At 39.2% G+C, this 18,487-nt stretch overlaps 1 protein-coding gene and 1 long non-coding RNA gene across 2 annotated transcripts; both read left to right on the top strand.

The window, feature by feature from the left end:
• The first annotated feature begins 2,053 nt into the window (after positions 1-2,053).
• LOC106607462 (somatotropin-2) lies at positions 2,054-5,783 on the top strand. The gene is made up of 6 exons (XM_014204437.2): positions 2,054-2,203; positions 2,665-2,804; positions 2,940-3,056; positions 3,512-3,667; positions 4,841-4,987; positions 5,209-5,783. The coding sequence occupies exons 1-6, from the start codon at positions 2,194-2,196 to the stop codon at positions 5,269-5,271; spliced, it is 633 nt and encodes a 210-aa protein (XP_014059912.1). The 5' UTR covers positions 2,054-2,193; the 3' UTR covers positions 5,272-5,783.
• Positions 5,784-10,082: 4,299 nt separating this feature from the next.
• LOC106607524 (uncharacterized) lies at positions 10,083-17,102 on the top strand. The gene is made up of 5 exons (XR_001329221.2): positions 10,083-10,310; positions 11,582-11,707; positions 12,369-12,534; positions 16,354-16,433; positions 16,779-17,102. It is a non-coding gene; the product is annotated as an uncharacterized lncRNA (long non-coding RNA).
• Positions 17,103-18,487: the final 1,385 nt, after the last annotated feature.

Here is an 18,487-nt window from a genome sequence, read left to right as displayed (position 1 = left end):
AGTCAACTTAGTGTATGTTAACTTCTGACCCACTGGAATTGTGACACAGTGAATTATAAGTGAAATAATCTGTCTGTAAACAATTGTTGGAAAAATGACTTGTGTCATGCACAAAGTAGATGTCCTAACCGACTTGCCAAAACTATAGTTTATTAACAAGATTTTTAATGACTCCAACCTATGTGTATGTAAACTTCCGACTTCAACTGTATGCATTGCTCAAAACAGTATCACACAATACCCATGCAGGACATTTTCTGGAATGTAGAGTATCTTTCTTCTATAGCGTGATAATAATGTTCAAAAATAATTTCCAGTTAATTTGTAAATTGCCTAATCCAGATCATTTGAAACATGTTAAAACATAAATGGGTATGAGGCCATACAGCCGATTGAGTAAAATAACATAACGGAGAGAGTTGGTGAGGCTCCCCTTACAGAAAGAACACTTGATTTCACACGTGGAAAATAAATCATGTGTTTTTGGAACACTTCACACATGTTACTTTAAATGTTGTCACATGTTACTTTACATGTTGTCACGTGTTATCACATTAACTTCCCATAAGATCACGTGATCACATGAAAACATGTGTTTTTGGAACACTTCGCAAGTGATTTCATGTGGATTTTCCATAAGGGTCAATAAGGGTATAAAGGAAAGAGAAGTTTAGGAACCACTGTGATGCAGTATGACTAAACCTAAACAACAACTGAACTTTTTGAGTGATTTAAGACATTTTCCTACAGGCAATACATATCCCACAATGGGGCCAGATGATGAGATGTTGGTTGATGGAATAAAATCTTTATTGATACATGCTGTACATACAGTATTTTGGATTTGCTGGACTATCAAAACAAGTAATCACTACATCCAGTCAAATAGCATGGCCAAAACTACCCATTGTATAATGCTCTTTTGAAAGCCAGCTATCACATATTCAACAAGGTAATGTGGTCAGTAAATGCACTTGCAGCCGCCCTTCCAAAGTGATGCAGGTTATTAACAGATTGAGTTCTGTTTTCGCCAGGAAAGGATTAGCACAGTGCTGGGCCTAGCCTGACATTCAGCACGTCTCCGTGTCCTGAACGCTGAATATGGACCTCGTTCACAACTTCTGTTGAATATGTTCACACCGGATCAGTCTACTCCCCCATATGCCACAATGACACACATCAACCATGATCTCATTACTGTCATGACTATTGACCAGGTGACCTTTATAGGTGTCAAGACACAGTACACCTACACCTACCTGTGTAGCATAAACTCAACACAGTAAGGTGGTGCGGCACAAACAGAGTGAAGGCTTTGGTCTGGTAGCATTGTGTAGTCAAGCACACATGCTGCTAGGCTGAAAGCATTCACGTGTTATCCGTTATCTGAGATGTGTACTTTTTCTTAACGGCATATAGGTTTTTACCCCAAAATCAATCAATCAATCAATGAAGTAGGTAGGGCCTACACACTTGCTCCAACAGATACCTTTATTGGGCTTCGTCAGGTATAACAAAGGCTCTCGCACAAAAATAAAAAGTGGGTATTTCACGGACTGGTATTGATCAAGTGACTGTTTATGTTATTTAAACAAATAGAAAACATACCTTCTAAGATGTGCCTCTCAAGTCCTTCTCTGTGTGTCTACTTTGAGGTCTGTGCTAACACCATAGGACATTCAATTGACATTAAACAATAAAATATTGGTGCTAATAAAGAAGCAATATAATACATTTGTCAAATAATGGCTGTTATCTACAGTACCACAGCGGAATGGCAGAATGACCGGTGTTGTCGTCAAGTTACGGTGTGTGTGTCTGTCTGTGTGTGAGTGTCACTTTTGTCCATTCATTACATCCTAGACAACAGAGGTTTGTGTTGTATGTGTTTTGACCCTAATTTTTCAAGTCATCGAGTACGTTTTTTTTAGGACAGGTCACCTCTTCCCGAACTCATGGAAAAATTCATGATTGATTTGACGCATTACACTGATTGTTCCACAATCACATAGAAAAACAGGTCCCTTCAACGAAAGGTGGTAAATGGAGGAAATCTCATGTTTCCTCCTGTTGATACATTAAAACATGGGTTATCCATCTATAAAAACAGTGGCCCCAAACAAACGGCAACATACTCAACCGACCACCGCACTTTCACGTGAAGTAATCATCCTTGGCAATTAAGAGAAAAAAATGGGACAAGGTAAACCAGCTTTTATTTTCTTTTTTAAGTGAAGTCAGTGTACCATTTAATACCATTTAACTTAAACATTTAATCCCTGAGGCAGGGGCCAACAAGGCAGAGAAAGAGTGAACAAGTAATTTACTGCCATGAGGGTATAATCTACTGACACATAACCACTTCCTTTAACAACCTAGCTATGTGATCTATTAGATTTACATTTGAGTTATTTAGCAGACACTCTTATCCAGAGCGACTTACAGGAGCAATTAGGGTTAAGTGCCTTGCTCAAGGGCACATCAACAGATTTATCACCTAGTCAGCTCAGGGATTCAAACCAGTAACCTTTCAGTTACTGGCTCAACGCTCTTAATCGCTAGGCTATTGGTGTTCATAGGCTGAGAATATCTTACTAACATGTCGCAACATAATTTGACTTACTCGTATTATACATTTCTTATTTTCTTTCATCTCTCTTTTAGTGTTTCTGCTGATGCCAGTCTTACTGGTCAGTTGTTTTCTGAGTCAAGGGGCAGCGATGGAAAACCAACGGCTCTTCAACATCGCGGTCAACCGGGTGCAACATCTCCACCTACTGGCTCAGAAAATGTTCAATGACTTTGTAAGACAGCTTTTGAATCTTCTTTTGACATAGCAAATAACGTTTCAAAGATTCTTCTTCTTCTTGTAGAGTGTCCTCTTCACACAAACCTAGCGGCAAAAAAATTCTCTCTCCCGTCTTTGTGATTTTGTGCAGGAAGGCACCCTGTTGTCTGATGAACGCAGACAGCTGAACAAGATATTCCTGCTGGACTTCTGTAACTCGGACTCCATCGTGAGCCCAATCGACAAGCAGGAGACTCAGAAGAGTTCAGTAAGTTACCTGGCTGAGACAATCCTCCATGATGCATGATTCCAAAATAAATAATAGGGCATCTCAATTTGAACAATCGATACAACTTAGTCATTAGTTATTGGGCAAGCAGATCCCCGATTGTGTAAACTCCATGGGTAAATATATACTGTAGATTAGCAGAGCCAGCATCATGCATGGTGGAAATTAAATCTAGCCATGACAAGGAGTTTTAAATTGTACACTTAAAATCAGCAGTAAAATGTTGCTATACCTCAGTGCTTTCAACTAAGGTAGGTAAAACAACCACATATCACAGTCCTTGTAAGTAAAACCATCACTCTCTAATCGGCGATTTCTCTACGTCTACATTCTCCAGCCATGTATCATGTAAATGATATGGCATCTCAAGCTGTACAATACAACTCAACTTCATTTTCTAATAATCTGTGGTTTCTCTGCATCTACACACACAGGTCCTGAAGCTGCTCCATATCTCTTTCCGCCTGATTGAATCCTGGGAGTACCCTAGCCAGACCCTGGCCATCTCCAACAGCCTAATGGTCAGAAACTCCAACCAGATCTCTGAGAAGCTCAGCGACCTCAAAGTGGGCATCAATCTGCTCATCAAGGTAAAGAAAGGAGGGAGAACAATGACCATTTGTGGTGCCGCACTTTGTGCACTGTAAACCACAAGGCATTTTTAACTCAAATACTTCTAGTAAGTTGAACTCAGTCAATGAAAAGTCATTATTACTTAAAATGTCTATGTGGTACTGGCTCAAATCTAAATGAGTCACATTAATGCAATTTTTTTAAGTTATAACAAATTAACTTTTTACCCAGCATGCTCTACTACAGGTATATTTTTTGGAATTGTTTTTAATATCTGTGTTTTTGCATGTACTATTTGCATTTTTGCATTGAGTGATTGATTGATTAATTTTATGCTTCACACAGATATATAACATACATTTTTCTACGTTTTCACAAAGATAAATAACATACCGGAATTTTGCAAACCTACTTGCAGGCCTGATGTGGCCTGTAAACCATGAGTTTCAGGCCACTGTATTAGGGTAAAGCTACACCTCAAAATAAGGCCTTATGAGATATGTAATATATTGTTATAAAGAGTTTAACTATAATGATAATATTTGCCTAGAAAATCACTTGATGGCCACAGGACTGAAAATGAATGACAACAAACATGTCTCTGTCGCTAACAAATACAGTCATGGGTGATAACTCGACAATTCACTCAAAAGGCAAGGCACACTTGGAAATTATATTGGAGACATGGCTTAGTGCGGGCATTACTAATAAATGTCAAGCTGATACCACTCAAATCTCAACCTCTACAGGGTGACTCTATAGGTTTGAGTAATGACTATAAAAATCACTTTAAGTAACTGTAGTCAGATTCTGTTTATTAAGTGCAACGGTTTCCTCAAAAGTTTTGAGTAATGACAGCACATTGGGGTTTACAGTGTGGTTATTATCTTCCACTGACATGAAAGTGAAATACAACTATGCTTTCCTAGTTAGAAAGCATAGTGTAGGACTACGTACGCCTCTTCTCAGCAGATCTTTCAGTGCTTTACATTGTGATGTGGTAACTCACCTCATATATATAGTCACTAATAGTGACTATATCAGTAACACCCCATTCAATGACTGAATATTGTCCCATTCAAGGACATCTATGCATGTCTTTTGCTATATGTGCTTTTAGAATGGCCCAATAAACAAATATTGATATGCACGCATCCACCCCACCATGCATCTCTCTCTGTCTCCCACAGGGGAGCCAGGATGGCGTACTGAGCCTGGATGACAATGACTCTCAGCATCTGCCTCCCTACGGGAACTACTACCAGAACCTGGGGGGCGATGGCAACATCAGGAGAAACTACGAACTGTTGGCCTGCTTCAAGAAGGACATGCATAAGGTGGAAGACCATTTTGCCTTCAATTGCATGTGCCTTCCTATATTTTCTACAGTGAATTGTTTTTTTGTGTTCTCTGTTGTGAAGTATCTTTGGGTCTTTAACCCATATATTGTTACTATTATTGTTCATTGATCAAGACTGGCCTTGAGAAAGTCCTAGTGACTTAGAACATTCACATTAAAATGTGTCAACTATAACCTATTCTTATTTTTTTCCCCAAGGTTGAGACCTACCTGACCGTCGCTAAGTGCAGGAAGTCGCTGGAGGCCAACTGCACTCTGTAAACATGGGCTGGAGCGGAAGCCAGCAAGAGCCTGTCTCCAGGGTTAGGTTTCCCAGATACAGATTAGACCTTGCCCTGCACTGAAGTGCATTTTCAATTGAGATTCTCCATTAGGCATGCTTTTCAGTCTAGAGTAGATTTAATTTGGATCTGGTAGAGCCTGACTCCAGGGGTTTTCAAGCATTTGCATTTTGTTCTCTGAAATCAACAACAGCACTTTCTATGATATTCACTCTATTACTCATTGATCTATAGACATTTTAGATTAGTACATTTATAGAAAAGTTTATAAAAACGTGTTATTTAGATATATGATTCAAGGTGGTGCTGCAATTTATGCATACATTAATATTTAGGGGTGAAATGGGAACTTGTAGAGCTCCAAGCTTTTGGTATGTCCACAGATGGATAATATATTTTAGAGTAATTTCATTTAAGTATTTTCATTCCTTAATCTTACTGTTTGAAACTAATAGTGATTAGTTTTCAATAAAGCTGTTGTTCTCTGCGGTACATGATCTCTTGGCTACTATTTGCTATCTTTCAAATCAACATTTTTTACAAGTTTCTAGCCCCAACATTCCTATTGTGTCCCTTGGACAACTTAAGGCTGGATTCAATTCGTATCACAGACGCTCCATTGAATGTAAAGGCAATGTTCCCGCGTTCGTGGAGACGGCATTCACCTGATGAATCTGTTGATCGTTTTCCTCCTAGAACGAGTCAAAGCCTTCAAAATAGCAATGTCCTCACTACATTATGCAATGATCTCTCTGTTGATGATGTCTGCCGTTATTTCAATCCGGATGCAAAGGGGTTACACCTGGACCAACAACAACTATGTCACATAAATCTACAATATATTTATTCCTAATATCCCCCGTTTTGTTACAGATGTAGATCATCAGTTGGCTCCCTTTCGTGATCATCACTTGATTTATCTGAATTTACAAGCTACTTGTAATGAACATGAGGGGAGAAAGAGCTGATTTCAAGTGCAGGGCACAGCAGGTGTTTATTGCAAAGGACCACAGGAGGAGGCAGGTAGCTGGGTCCAGGGGCAGGCAGAAGGTCATACACAGGGGGTCCAAAAGGGCAACAGTACAGGCAGGGAAAAGGCTAGTAACGTAGTCCGGGAGATCAGGCAATAGGTAGATGACAGGAAATCCGATAGGCTAAAGTACAGCCAGGGAATAGGCAAAAGGCATCGTTAGTGAGGCAGGCGAAAACTATCATACACAGGAGGAGTAAATCATGGGAAACCCAGAGCTCTGAAAGACGTGTGTCACAAAACAAACAATACCTCACAGTTATGGGGGTGCAAAGAACTGAACTAAATAGTGTGTGATAATGACATATAGGTGTGTGAACAGGTGATTAGAATTCAAGTGATTGGGATCTGGAGAGTGAGTTACGTTCAGGGGATCTAGGTGTTTGAGAGTGTGAGCTGGAAAGTGGGCTGGAAAGTGAGCCGCATTCAGGGGATCTTCATGTTTGAGGGTGTGAGTTGGAAGCAGACATTACACTACAAAAAAATCTAAAGGCACTCGAGGATATTGGAAATTAAACAACACACTTCTTAAAGATCCTATTCTCATTGGAAACATCAAATCGTTAGCCAAAGATATTTTTTGCAAGAGAAGACTTGGGTCATGGAAGTAGATGGGAATTCTTCAAATATAAAGTCAGAGTTGTAGCCATTAAACGTGCCAAAGAGCTGATGCAATTAAAGAACCTTAGAGAAAAAGAGATGATGAGCAAGCTTGACAGTTTTCTAAAGAAAGATAATCTATCTCAAGAAGAAGAATCTGTATTTAAATCTTTACAGCTAGAACTAGAACAGCTTTACACGGCTCTGTACTATACAAAATCTAAAACTGTACTCAAAATGAATGATGTGTTATGCAAAGAACCCATTACAATATCAACATTTGTCAATTCCTTTCATGAAAACCTTTACAAGTCACAATTTCAGGAAGATGGTTGTGGAAGCTACATTTACCACATTCAGAATTATGTCCCTGTAATTGAGGATGATTTCCACTCAGTTTTCGATTCACCCGTGTCAATTGAAGAAATTAGAGAGGCTCTGAATTCAATGAAAAAAGGGAAATCACCTGGTCCTGATGGCCTGTCAGTTGAATTCTATAGACAGTTTTGGGAGTTATTAGAAGACCCTATTTTTAATATGTTTCAAGATTGCATTGAAAATGGGGAAATGGTCTCCACTATGAAACAGGGTCTTATTTCACTGATTCCGAAGCCCGATAAAGACCCTTCTCTCATTGACAATTGGAGACCAATTACTTCATTAAATATTGATTACAAATTGATTGCTCTGGTTTATGCCAAAAGAAAGGAATAGGTACCATTATAAATGAGACTCAAACAGGATTTATGAGGGACCGTCACATAAGCTCTAACATTCATTTAGTCTTGGACCTTCTAGATTATTCAGATGCAATTGACTCAGTCTTATTTTTGGACTTCTGTAAAGCCTTTGACACAATTGAACATGAATCTCTCTTTAGGTCACTTAACATTTTCACCGAAGCCAAAGAGTTTATCAAAGTCATTTGCATGTTTTACGAAGGTATAAATAGTTCTGTGTTACTAAACCTTAATACATCCAAAAGATTCAGTATCAACAGAAGAGTATGACGGGGATGCCCAATTTCGCCATTTTTATTCATTTTGGTTGTGGAAATTCTATCTCTACATATTCTGAATAATGCAAATCTGTGTGGCTTAACCATTTTTTACAAAGAAATCAACATTTCCCAACTGGCTGATGATATTACTCTTTTTTTAACAGACAAAGACCAGGTCGCCCATGTCCTTAATGCTATAACTGCATTTTCTATTGCATCAGGATTAAAACGAAATGTTTCTAAATGTGAAATCTTATGTTTACATTACTCTGATGATGAAGAAATAGAAAATATTACTGTAAAGGACTAAGTTAAATATTTAGGAATACATCTGTCAAAAAAACACTTAGGCAGACAACATATGAGTTTCTCTCCTAATATTAAGAAAATAAAAAATATATTTAATAATTGGCTACAAAGGGATCTTTCTATACTTGGGAGAGTACTTCTGTCCAAGGCAGAGGGACTGGCTCGCTTTGTGTACCCCTCATTATCTTTATTTGTAAATCCCTCTACTTGTAAAGAGATCAACAAGACCTTTCTTGACATCATCTGGAAAAATAAGTCTCACAAACTAAAAAAGTCAGTCCTCTCTAATAAAAGAGCTGTAGGCGGTTTGGAAGTGTTGGATTTTGTTGACATAAATAACACTTTCAAGATCAATCAATCAAATGTATTTAAAAAGCCCTTCTTACAGCAGCTGATGTCACAAAGTGCTGTACAGAAACCCAGCCTAAAACCCCAAACATCAAGCAATGCAGGTGTAGAAGCATGGTTGAAAAGATGTTTGATCAATACTGATTCAGTATAGAATTTCATTCCAAATAATGTGATAATAAGTTGGGAGGTCTTCAATTTTTACTGAAATGTAATTATATTCCTGAAAGATTACCCACTAAATTGGCTAGGTTTCAACAACAAGCTTTAATGGCCTGGAAAATATGTTTCCTGCACAATTTTCCCCCACATAAAGCTCTTTTGTGGAATAATTCAGACATAACTGTAAGGAATAAGTCATTGTTCTACCCCAGCTGGCATGAGAGGAATATTGACTTTGTTCTTGATGTTTTTGACAACAGGGGTAATATTCTTACATATGAACAATTTATAACATTGAATGACCTTTCAGAGTTTATTTCTGTGATCAAAGCCATTCCCAGTGGTCTAACTACACTAATGAAAACTCATCTTAGCTTTGGTAATGATCACAAAGCTTATCCAGAACTCAGTTTGGAAGGCGTGGGCTTACTTGAGAAATCTTGTTGTAATAAAATATAAGACTAATTCTACATTCACAGAACCAACTTACGCCTAGAGGAACATTTTTCTGGAACATGCTTATTCCTGACATTGTCTGGAAAAAAGCTTGGTTAAGGCCTTACAAATATTGTATACCAAACAAATTTAAGGAAGTGCACTTTAAAATTCTACATAGGATATATTCATGAAATTCTATGTTGTCCAAATTTGTGGCTATTGATGATATTTTCTGTGAAAAAGAAGGTGAGAATCAAACTCACTTGTTCATTGAATGTAAATTTGTGTCAGAATTTGGGGAAAACCTTGCAGAATACTTATTTACCATTATGAACATTACCTATGTTTTTGACATAAAGGATATAATATGTTACTATTGCAATGATAACAAGACCATTGAAATGATTGTGAAATGTTTTATTCTTGTTGCCAAATACTTTATACACAACAAAAGAAATCCAGAATTCTATACCAAAATTACACATATTTTTGATTGAATTTAATTATATTGTTAAGACATTATCCCTAGTGAATAACAACAAGAATAACATCTTCCTGAATCATTATAATTATACATTTTATTTTTTATTTTATAAAAATCATTTTATTGATATTTGTTGTATGTTTTAGTACTTTCTTGTTAATACTTGTGTTTTGTTTTGTTAGACATGTTTGATGTAGCAAAATAAGTTGTTGATTTTTGTATTATGAATTAAAAAAATACAAATTAAAAAAAGGTGTGAGGGAGGAAGGAATGGTTTTTAAATGGACCACCCTTGGCCGGAAATGTGTTACTAGTTCATCCTGCGATGATTGTGTTTTCAGCCACCGGTAGCTTGTGGGTGTTTATATGGGCTACAGTCAATTATGAGTGCATGTCGGATTAAGGTTTGCCTTAATCGACATCCACGTCATCGGCGCCTGGGGAGCAGTCGGTTAACTGCCTTGCTCATGGGCAGAACGACAGAGTTTTTACCTCGTCAGCTCCGGGATTCGATGCAGCAAGCTTTCGGTTACTGGCACAACGCTCCTACCCGCCAGCCTATGTAAAGTAGGCTAATAAGTGATTTTCACTTGAAAGGAATCCATCTGGAATATCTTCTGTAACTTTGGACCGCTATATCTGGTAAAGGTGTGTCCCAATGCTGCCGTGGTCGAGCCAGGGTTTTATGCTCTAGTCAAGTACTTCTCCGCAGCCCAGGCATGGAAAATGGTTTCTCCACTGTTCGTTTTTCCCATTGGGGATTTTAGAAACACTTAAAATAAGGGTTTTGCTTTGTGTAAACTTACGCTGGTGTGATGTTTTGATAACCATGTAAATCTCTCTCGGACAAGGTGACTTTTATCAATATATTAGGCTCTATTTACTCTGATTAAAAAATGCAAATTAGAGTCAAAGTAGACATGTAAAATGACTAATCCCTGCAAGCTCTTGCACATCATCTCTAGCTGACACGTATGCTAACTGGTATTGTGTCAATTTAAAACTTGCACAACAATTTAGCTAATTTATTCATTACTACATTTAGCTAACATTAAACAGTTAATCCAGAGATTCTTACCTTTGCCTTGATTCGTCAGTCTCGTCCAGATCATTTGTAGTTCTTTATGATAGCCACATTAGCAGCTAATTAGCGTTTCATTTTTGGGGGTTAAATACAGGCAAATATATTGATAAATGACACCTTGTCCTAGAGAGATTTACACGGTTATCAAATTGTCTCGCCAGGGTAAGCTTACACGAAACACAGCCCTTGTTTTAAGTGTTTCTAAAATTCCATATGGGAGAAATTGGTGGGAAAACGATTCCTTGTTTACCATTTTGTTTTATGAGTATTGACTCATACGGTGGTACTCTATTGTACAATTTAGTGCTTGTAGTTCTCATCAAATTAAATTTCAAATCAAATTCATATAGCCCTTCTTACATCAGCTGATATCTCAAAGTGTTGTACAGAAACCCAGCCTAAAACCCCAAACAGCAAGCAATGCAGGTGTAGAAGCACGGATTATCAAACATAAATTCCAAAGAGATATCAAAATACACTCCAAATTGATTTTATTAAATTGTGTTATTTCATAAGATCATTGCTTATGTGACATGTGTATATATTTTCAACCAAGCACTTTTCCCCCATTTTAAAACAACTTAGAGGCCCCTGAGCAGTCTTTTTCTCACAGCTGCTGTGAACCATCACATTAACACATGACCAACAACTAATACCAGACCTTGACCTGTAGATGGCAATGTCTTACCACTCCATGATGATTTGTAGACTGGCCTCTTGCTGGTAGACTCTGCTCTGCTGCACTTTCTGCCCTAAACACTGTTCACCATAAAGTTATAACCATTGTAATGATTGACATTTAGAACTGATTGTACATTCTCTGTCTTTTCTCCAGGTTAAGCTGAGCACAAAGCAGTACCCAAACTTCCTTCACAACTCCAAGCCACTGAGCCATAGCAAGTGTCAGGACTTTGCCAATCACTACATGGGATTTAATGGATGGCGCACCCACATTGTTACAGTAATGCAGCAATGCCCAGAGATTTCTCTTTTATGTTCCAATACTATGTTACATTGATACAACAGATACAATATTTGTTTGGTTAGGTGGGTGTAGCCAATGTGTCCCACGGGGGGACCAGCACAGAATTTTTTTTTAATGAAATATATGAAATTGTATGAAATGTATGCATTCACTACTGTAAGTTGCTCTGGATAAGAGCGTCTGCTAAATGACTAAAATGTAAATGTGAAATTGCTAGCTAGTTAGCTTTGTGTGAGGAAGACATTAAAGGATTTTTGTATAAAGACATTAAAAGATTGACAACACAAGCAGATGATAGGTTGTCAGACTTTAAATTAGCACATCTTCAGTCCCAACTTTTGAAGTCAATCCATTTCTGCTGTGGAGAATATGGCCCATGTCGTATACTGTCACTGTGTGATGAAAACCTCATATAAAAAAAAAACTTTTCAGAAAAAAATTACCATATTTTCCTATTTAACAAACATACAATTATGAAACTTGGTTCTTGGTTCTAGAGTCATAAAATCTTCAGAGTACATTGAGGGGAGTTACTTCTTTCATTAGGGTTTTAAAAAATTATGACAATTGACAAGAATGTAGTTAAGGTTTATCAGACAACGACAATATGTAATGAAACCTTCCTTTCTCTGGACAGCTGAAGGACATCTCCAACTGTGACGATGCCGGCAGGTTGTCCACCACACCTGGTGACCCTCAGGAAATTACCCGGAAGTACGGCTGCATCATGGAGGTCACCTTCCCACAGCATGGCCTTAGCTAACAAGGTGTCGGAGTGGCTGAGGAGATCGTGGAGGGTACCGGTGAGATTCAGCAGAACAGCCACAGTGGCTATGAGAAGGTTGTGTTTCAGAAAGAATGAGAATCACTATTATTTGCAAAGTACAGGAATTTGACCTGGTGAAATGGTAGTGACAGGGGCCTTATAATAAATAGAAAACAGTGCATTCGGAAGTATTCAGACCCCTTGACCTTTTCCAGATTTTGTTACGGTACAGCCTTATTCTAAAATAGATTTATTTTAAATCCTCATCAATCTACCCACAATACACACGAATGACAAAGCAAAAACTGGTTTTTAGAAATGTTTGCAAATTTAAAACAACAAAAATCACATTTACATAGGCATTCAGACCCTTTACTCAGTACTTTGTTGAAGCACCTTTGGCAGCGATTACAGCCTCGTGTCTTCTTTGGGTATGATGCTACAAGCTTGGTACATCTGTATTTGGGCAGTTTCTCCTATTCCTCTCTGCAGATCCTCTCAAGCTCAGGTTGAATGGGGAGCGTTGCTGCACAGCTATTTTCAGATCTCTTCAGAGATGTTCGATTGCGAGTTGCAGTATCTTCTCTCTGTCTTGGAAACGGAGGAACCTGACCAGAACGGCACGTGGGGGCTCCTCTGGCCGGGGTTTCGGCACTGATGTTCTGTGGGCGCGTTCGATTTCCAGAGGCTTGGTGAAGTTGATTATGCCTAGGACATCCGGGATCCATTGAGTGAAGAAGCGGACCAGGTCACGGCCCTCGCTGTCCTCTTTCAATCCCACCACACGGATATTACTACGTCTGCTCTGGTTCTCCATCTGGTCTACTTTGTTTTTGAGGTAGGCATTATCTTCTGCAGTTCTATCAGAACCTGGTCATGTCGAGCGATGGTATCCTCAACTGTGCTAATGTGCATCTCAGCCTCAGTCGTTCTCAGAAGGAGATCATTCATGGAGGATTTCAGGTCGTCGATGGAAGAATAGAGTTCAGCCGATTTCTTGTCAATTTTCATAGAAAGACCTTTGTTACCATCCTGAATTTCCTGGAGGAGAGTAGCCAGCGAGCCTGCCGAGAGCAACAGTCTGGAACTGTCGTCTGGGTTATGAGGGCTAATGCTAAACTTGCTAGCTGTGGCGTTATCGTTATCTTGGGATTCAACAACGTTTTGGTCGTCGTTCTTGCCTCTCGGTCGGAGGTCCATGGCTATTTGGGAAGGTAAGTACTTGACAATTTATCAGCCGATGTTAGAATATTGTTTCAACGTTGTTATTTAGGTAATAATAGGATAACTTTGAAGAGCTCGGTTTGTCAACGTCTGTTCAGCTCCGCGGCATCATGTGCTCCCATAAATATGAACTTGATCGAATAAAACATACATGTATTGTGTAACATGATGTCCTATGAGTGTCATCTGATGAAGATCGTCAAAGGTTAGTGCTTCATTTTAGCTGTATTTCTGGTTTTTGTGACGCCTCTCCATGCTAGGAAAATGGCTGTGTGGCTTTTCTTGTTTAGGTGGTGTCCAAACATAATCTAATGTTTTGCTTACGCTGTAAAGCCTTTTTGAAATCGGACAATGTGGTTGCATTAAGGGGAAGTGTATCTTTAAAATGGTGTAAAATAGTCGTATGTTTGAGAAATTTGAATTGAGATTTTGGTTGTTTTGAATTTGCCGCCCTGCTATTTCACTGGCTGTTGGGAGTGTGTCCCGCAGGTGGGACGGTCACGTCCCACATACCCAAGAGAGGTTAAAGGGAGGCTGGTGAGTTACGCCACCTGGGATAGGCTGAGGAAGGCAACTGTTGAGGCCAATGTGACAGGAGCAACACCAGGGCTGTCAGAGGAGCCGGAGCAGACAGACACAGAGCACCAGCAACAGGAGGAGGAGCCTGAAGGAGAGGAAATGGAGGAGACAGTCCCTACATTGTACAAAACAAGGAGTGCCTTGGAGGAGCTGTTCTCAGAGTTGAGAGAGAGAGGGAGTTGAGGTTGACAATCCAACAGGACACCTCGTCCCTCACCCTCAGCGAGCGTGTTGACCTAGAGGTTGAGCTCTGCAAAGTCCTGCCTCCCATCTCCATGGCTGAAGATCCTGTGATGTGGTGGTGGGAGAATAGAGCTACTCTGCCCCTCATCACAAACATTGCAACAAGCTACCTCTGTGCTCAAGCCTCCTCCACCCCTAGTGAGAGGGTATTTTCGACTGCAGGGAACACGATAAGCCAAGAGAGGTCCTGTCTTCTGCCAGAGAAGGCAAATATGTTGATCTTTCTCAAGAAGAACTGTTAGTCCTTTTGCGGCTTACCTGCATGCCCCACCCATGTTGCTCTATACCACAGTATTTTCTTTTGCAGGAAAATAATGTTTATTTAATTTGTTTTACATTTCCATCATCACAACATTAGTCTATAATAGTGATTTGTTCTAAACATTGCTGTTTCTTTTGCTGTAAATAATTGTTTCTTTATTTTACATTTCAGAAAATAAAGCAATGTTAATTCTGTTCTTAATTTGTTTCCTTTTCTTGGTAAAAAAAATTAAAGAATCGATGAGAATACCGTTAAAGTACCGGACCGATAAGCAGCATCAGTAAGAGTAGTTAAAATCTTAACCATACCTATCCCTACCCATGAAGCCTATTTAACTTTTTAATGCAGTCATCTCGATTTTCATATCAAATCAAACTTTATTTGTCACATGCGCCGAATACAACAAGTTTAGACTTTACCGTGAAATGCTTACTTACAAGCCCTTAACCAACAGTGCAGTTCAAGAAGAAGAAAATATTTACCAAGTAGACTAAAATAAAAAGTAACACAACAACGAGGTTATATATTGGGGGCACCGGTAAATTGTCCAGTGGCGATTTAATTAATTGTTCAGCAGTCTTATGGCTTGGGGGTGGAAGCAATTGAGGAGCCTTTTGGTCCTAGACTTGGTGTTCCGGTACAGCTTGCCGTGCGGTAGCAGAGAAAACAGTCTATAACTTGGGTGACTGGAGTCTCTGACAATTTTATGGGCTTTCCTCTGACACCACCTATTATATAGGTCCTGGATGGCAGGAAGCTTAGCCCCAGTGATTTACTGGGCCGTTCGCACTACCCTCTGTAGCGCCTTACGGTCAGATGCCGAGCAGTTGCCATACCAGGCTGAGATGCCAACAGTCAGGATGCTCTCAATGGTTCAGCTGTAGAACCTTTTGAGGATCTGGGGACCCATGCCAAATCTTTTCAGTCTCCTGAGGGGGTAAAGGTTTTGTCGTGCCCTCTCCACGACTGTCTTGGTATGTTTGGACCATGATAGATTGTTGGTGATGTGGACACCAAGGAACTTGAAACTTCCGACCTGCTCCACTACAGCCCTTTTGATGGTTTTATCTTTCACTTGTTTGTAACAATTGGAAATACTTTGGAAACTTTGTATTTGTAGTTAACTTCGTTCTGAAGTGATTGGTGGTCAATGTCAGACAGAAGACTAGCCTAAACATCTTGATTCTATGTTTAGCGGAGATCTTCTGTGAATAAAGTGACGCGGAAGGGCAAAAAACATCCAACGATGCACTTTGGCTACTCTACGAGTGGTCTGGATCACTTGTAGATGTGCAAAGGTTTTTAAGATCGTTACTAACGAAGGCTCTGGGGAAACAGATTGGCTACGTAAGATGGTTCTAACAAGGATTTTTAACGCTACGACGGCTCTGGGAAACAAGGCCCTGAACTCTAAGTTAACTAATCATTGGAATCATTTTGAAGATATCAGCTCAGCGTATTTTCATGTCTTTTAGGTGCACAGTGGAGGCATGGGATATTCTCTGCCATAAGGGAAAACAAATGTAATCACAAAAATCTGTCTTCCAGGTAATGGGAAAGTTGTAGTTGAATGCAGGATGGAGCGAGATGATGTCCTACAGGATGAGGATCTGGAAGGACTCATAAGGGTACCACACTGTTCTCTTACAGCAATTATTCCACACGTTCGATTGCAATTGTACTCTTGTAATTGTTTTCTACCCATATGGGTTGCTTAGTCTGTATGTATTTTGGCCATTCTAGTACTTACAAAAATTGCCAGTGCAGTTTAAATTACTGGCAACTTTACTGGACAGTCACTGGTGTTAACTTTATGTAATATTAACTTTAGTATTATACTTTATGACTTAATGTATCTGCTTATGTCATTGTGTATTCTGCATAACTCAGTCTTGTTGAACGCGAGCGTTAATGAAATCGAAATCAAATCTGATCTCAGGAATCGACATCCTTTCTTTTTATTTCTTTGTCAGGTGAATGTCATTCCCTGGAGTCAATTTGACCCTGACGGCCAGGAGGAAAATGAGGATATACCGTGGGAACTCAGTGTCAACATGTGACATGTACCTGGAGACAGTTCACCTGTGTTCACCTGCAGTTGCTATGTTCAAGTTGGTGCCAAATAACAACTTGACGTTTCCTGTTACTTTTTATTAAAGAATGTACCTGGAAAAATTGTATGGAATGTTTTGTGGAAATACCTTTTTGTAAACTGTATATCTTGACGTACTACTACTGCATGTAACATGCTTTTGAAATTCTGTATTTTATTAAAAGCACAAGTGGTTCTTTCCTCATTATGTTTAAGTGTTTGTGTCTCTTAGAGAGAGAGAACTAGAGCAGCCAGTCAGTGTGTTTATGTTTTGTGGTAAAATGTGTCATAAATCATCCAATTAGATGATTAAGCAATGAGGCAGTAAAGGAGTCACAATCCGCCAGCAGGCACTGAGCGTTGGCTCGTGTGTGTGCCCCCCCCAGGGAAGCTAGCTTCCTCAAACCGCTGCCAGTCTCACCAGTGCTATTTATGTCATGCCACGAGATCATATCACAATGTCTCAAAGGGAGTTTACTTCTTTCATTTAGTTTTTTCCTTTCATTGTATTCGTTTTCTAATCTAAACATCTGCAGCCATGGATACCAAACTCCTCCCTATTCTAATCTGCCTCTGCGTCATTAGAAGTGTATGAGTGCATGGCAGACTATTTTACTGGAAGTCACTGTGGTGGATCAGTCATTTTATGATACTCTGTTATTGTCAGATGAAAGTGTACATTTTTTTTATTTTAAGTTGTCATGTTTTTGTCTTGAATTACAGCAAAGTGCAGTCAGTGCCACATCCAGTAGTAGTACGTTCTCCCTCCTGATTAGCAGGTTTTAGTCATTGACAGCCAAACACCAAGTATAGAACGTTTCAATTTGTTGTTGTACAGTAATGTGTATTAGTCAGCATTAGACTTGTATCATAGATTTTCCACACTCCAGGTATGATGAGCAGTAGCCCTAGTATTGGAATCCAATGAGGAGACGTAACCAGGCAACCATCCACGCATTTTGGCAGCCTAATATGGGAGCGACGTGTCAGAAGTTGGAGTTTCAATCTGTTGTCTGTGAAGTTTACAGTAATCTATATTAGTCAGCATCAGACTTCAAACTCATCCACACAGGTATGATGAAGAATAACCAGGCAACCATGGATGGTTTGGGAGAAGACATAGTCAGGTTCATAATTATTGATACCCTTGATAGAGATGAGCAAAAATACTGAGCTATGTTGTGTGCTCCGAAAAAAAAAGGGAAATTATATAATTTTATACTAATACAATTGCTCAGAGAAACAGATTTTGTTTAACAAGTAGCATTTGTTTTTGTTGAAGATGGGGGTCAAAATTATTGGCACTGTTTTCAATACTCTAGGATAACAACAGTGAGCCTTTTTGGTTACATGTTTTATGAGATTGGATGTTGGGAGGGAGCTTAGACGATTCCTCCACACAGAATCTTTCCAGATCTTTCCTTCTTCTGCTCATATGGACTGCCCTCTTCAATTCAAACCACAAGTTTTCAATGGGGTTCAAGTACAGAGACTGAGATGGACAATGCAAAATGTTGATTTTGTGGTCAATTAACAAGGGCTCCAGGACCAGTGGAATCCAAATAACATCAAAGATCCACCACCATATTT

The sequence above is a fragment of the Salmo salar genome, chromosome ssa06 (assembly GCF_905237065.1).
Source record: "Salmo salar chromosome ssa06, Ssal_v3.1, whole genome shotgun sequence".
In the NCBI taxonomy this organism is placed as follows: Eukaryota; Metazoa; Chordata; class Actinopteri; order Salmoniformes; family Salmonidae; genus Salmo; species Salmo salar.
Note: the sequence above shows the minus strand (reverse complement) of the source record. Positions and strands in the feature narration are given on the sequence as shown.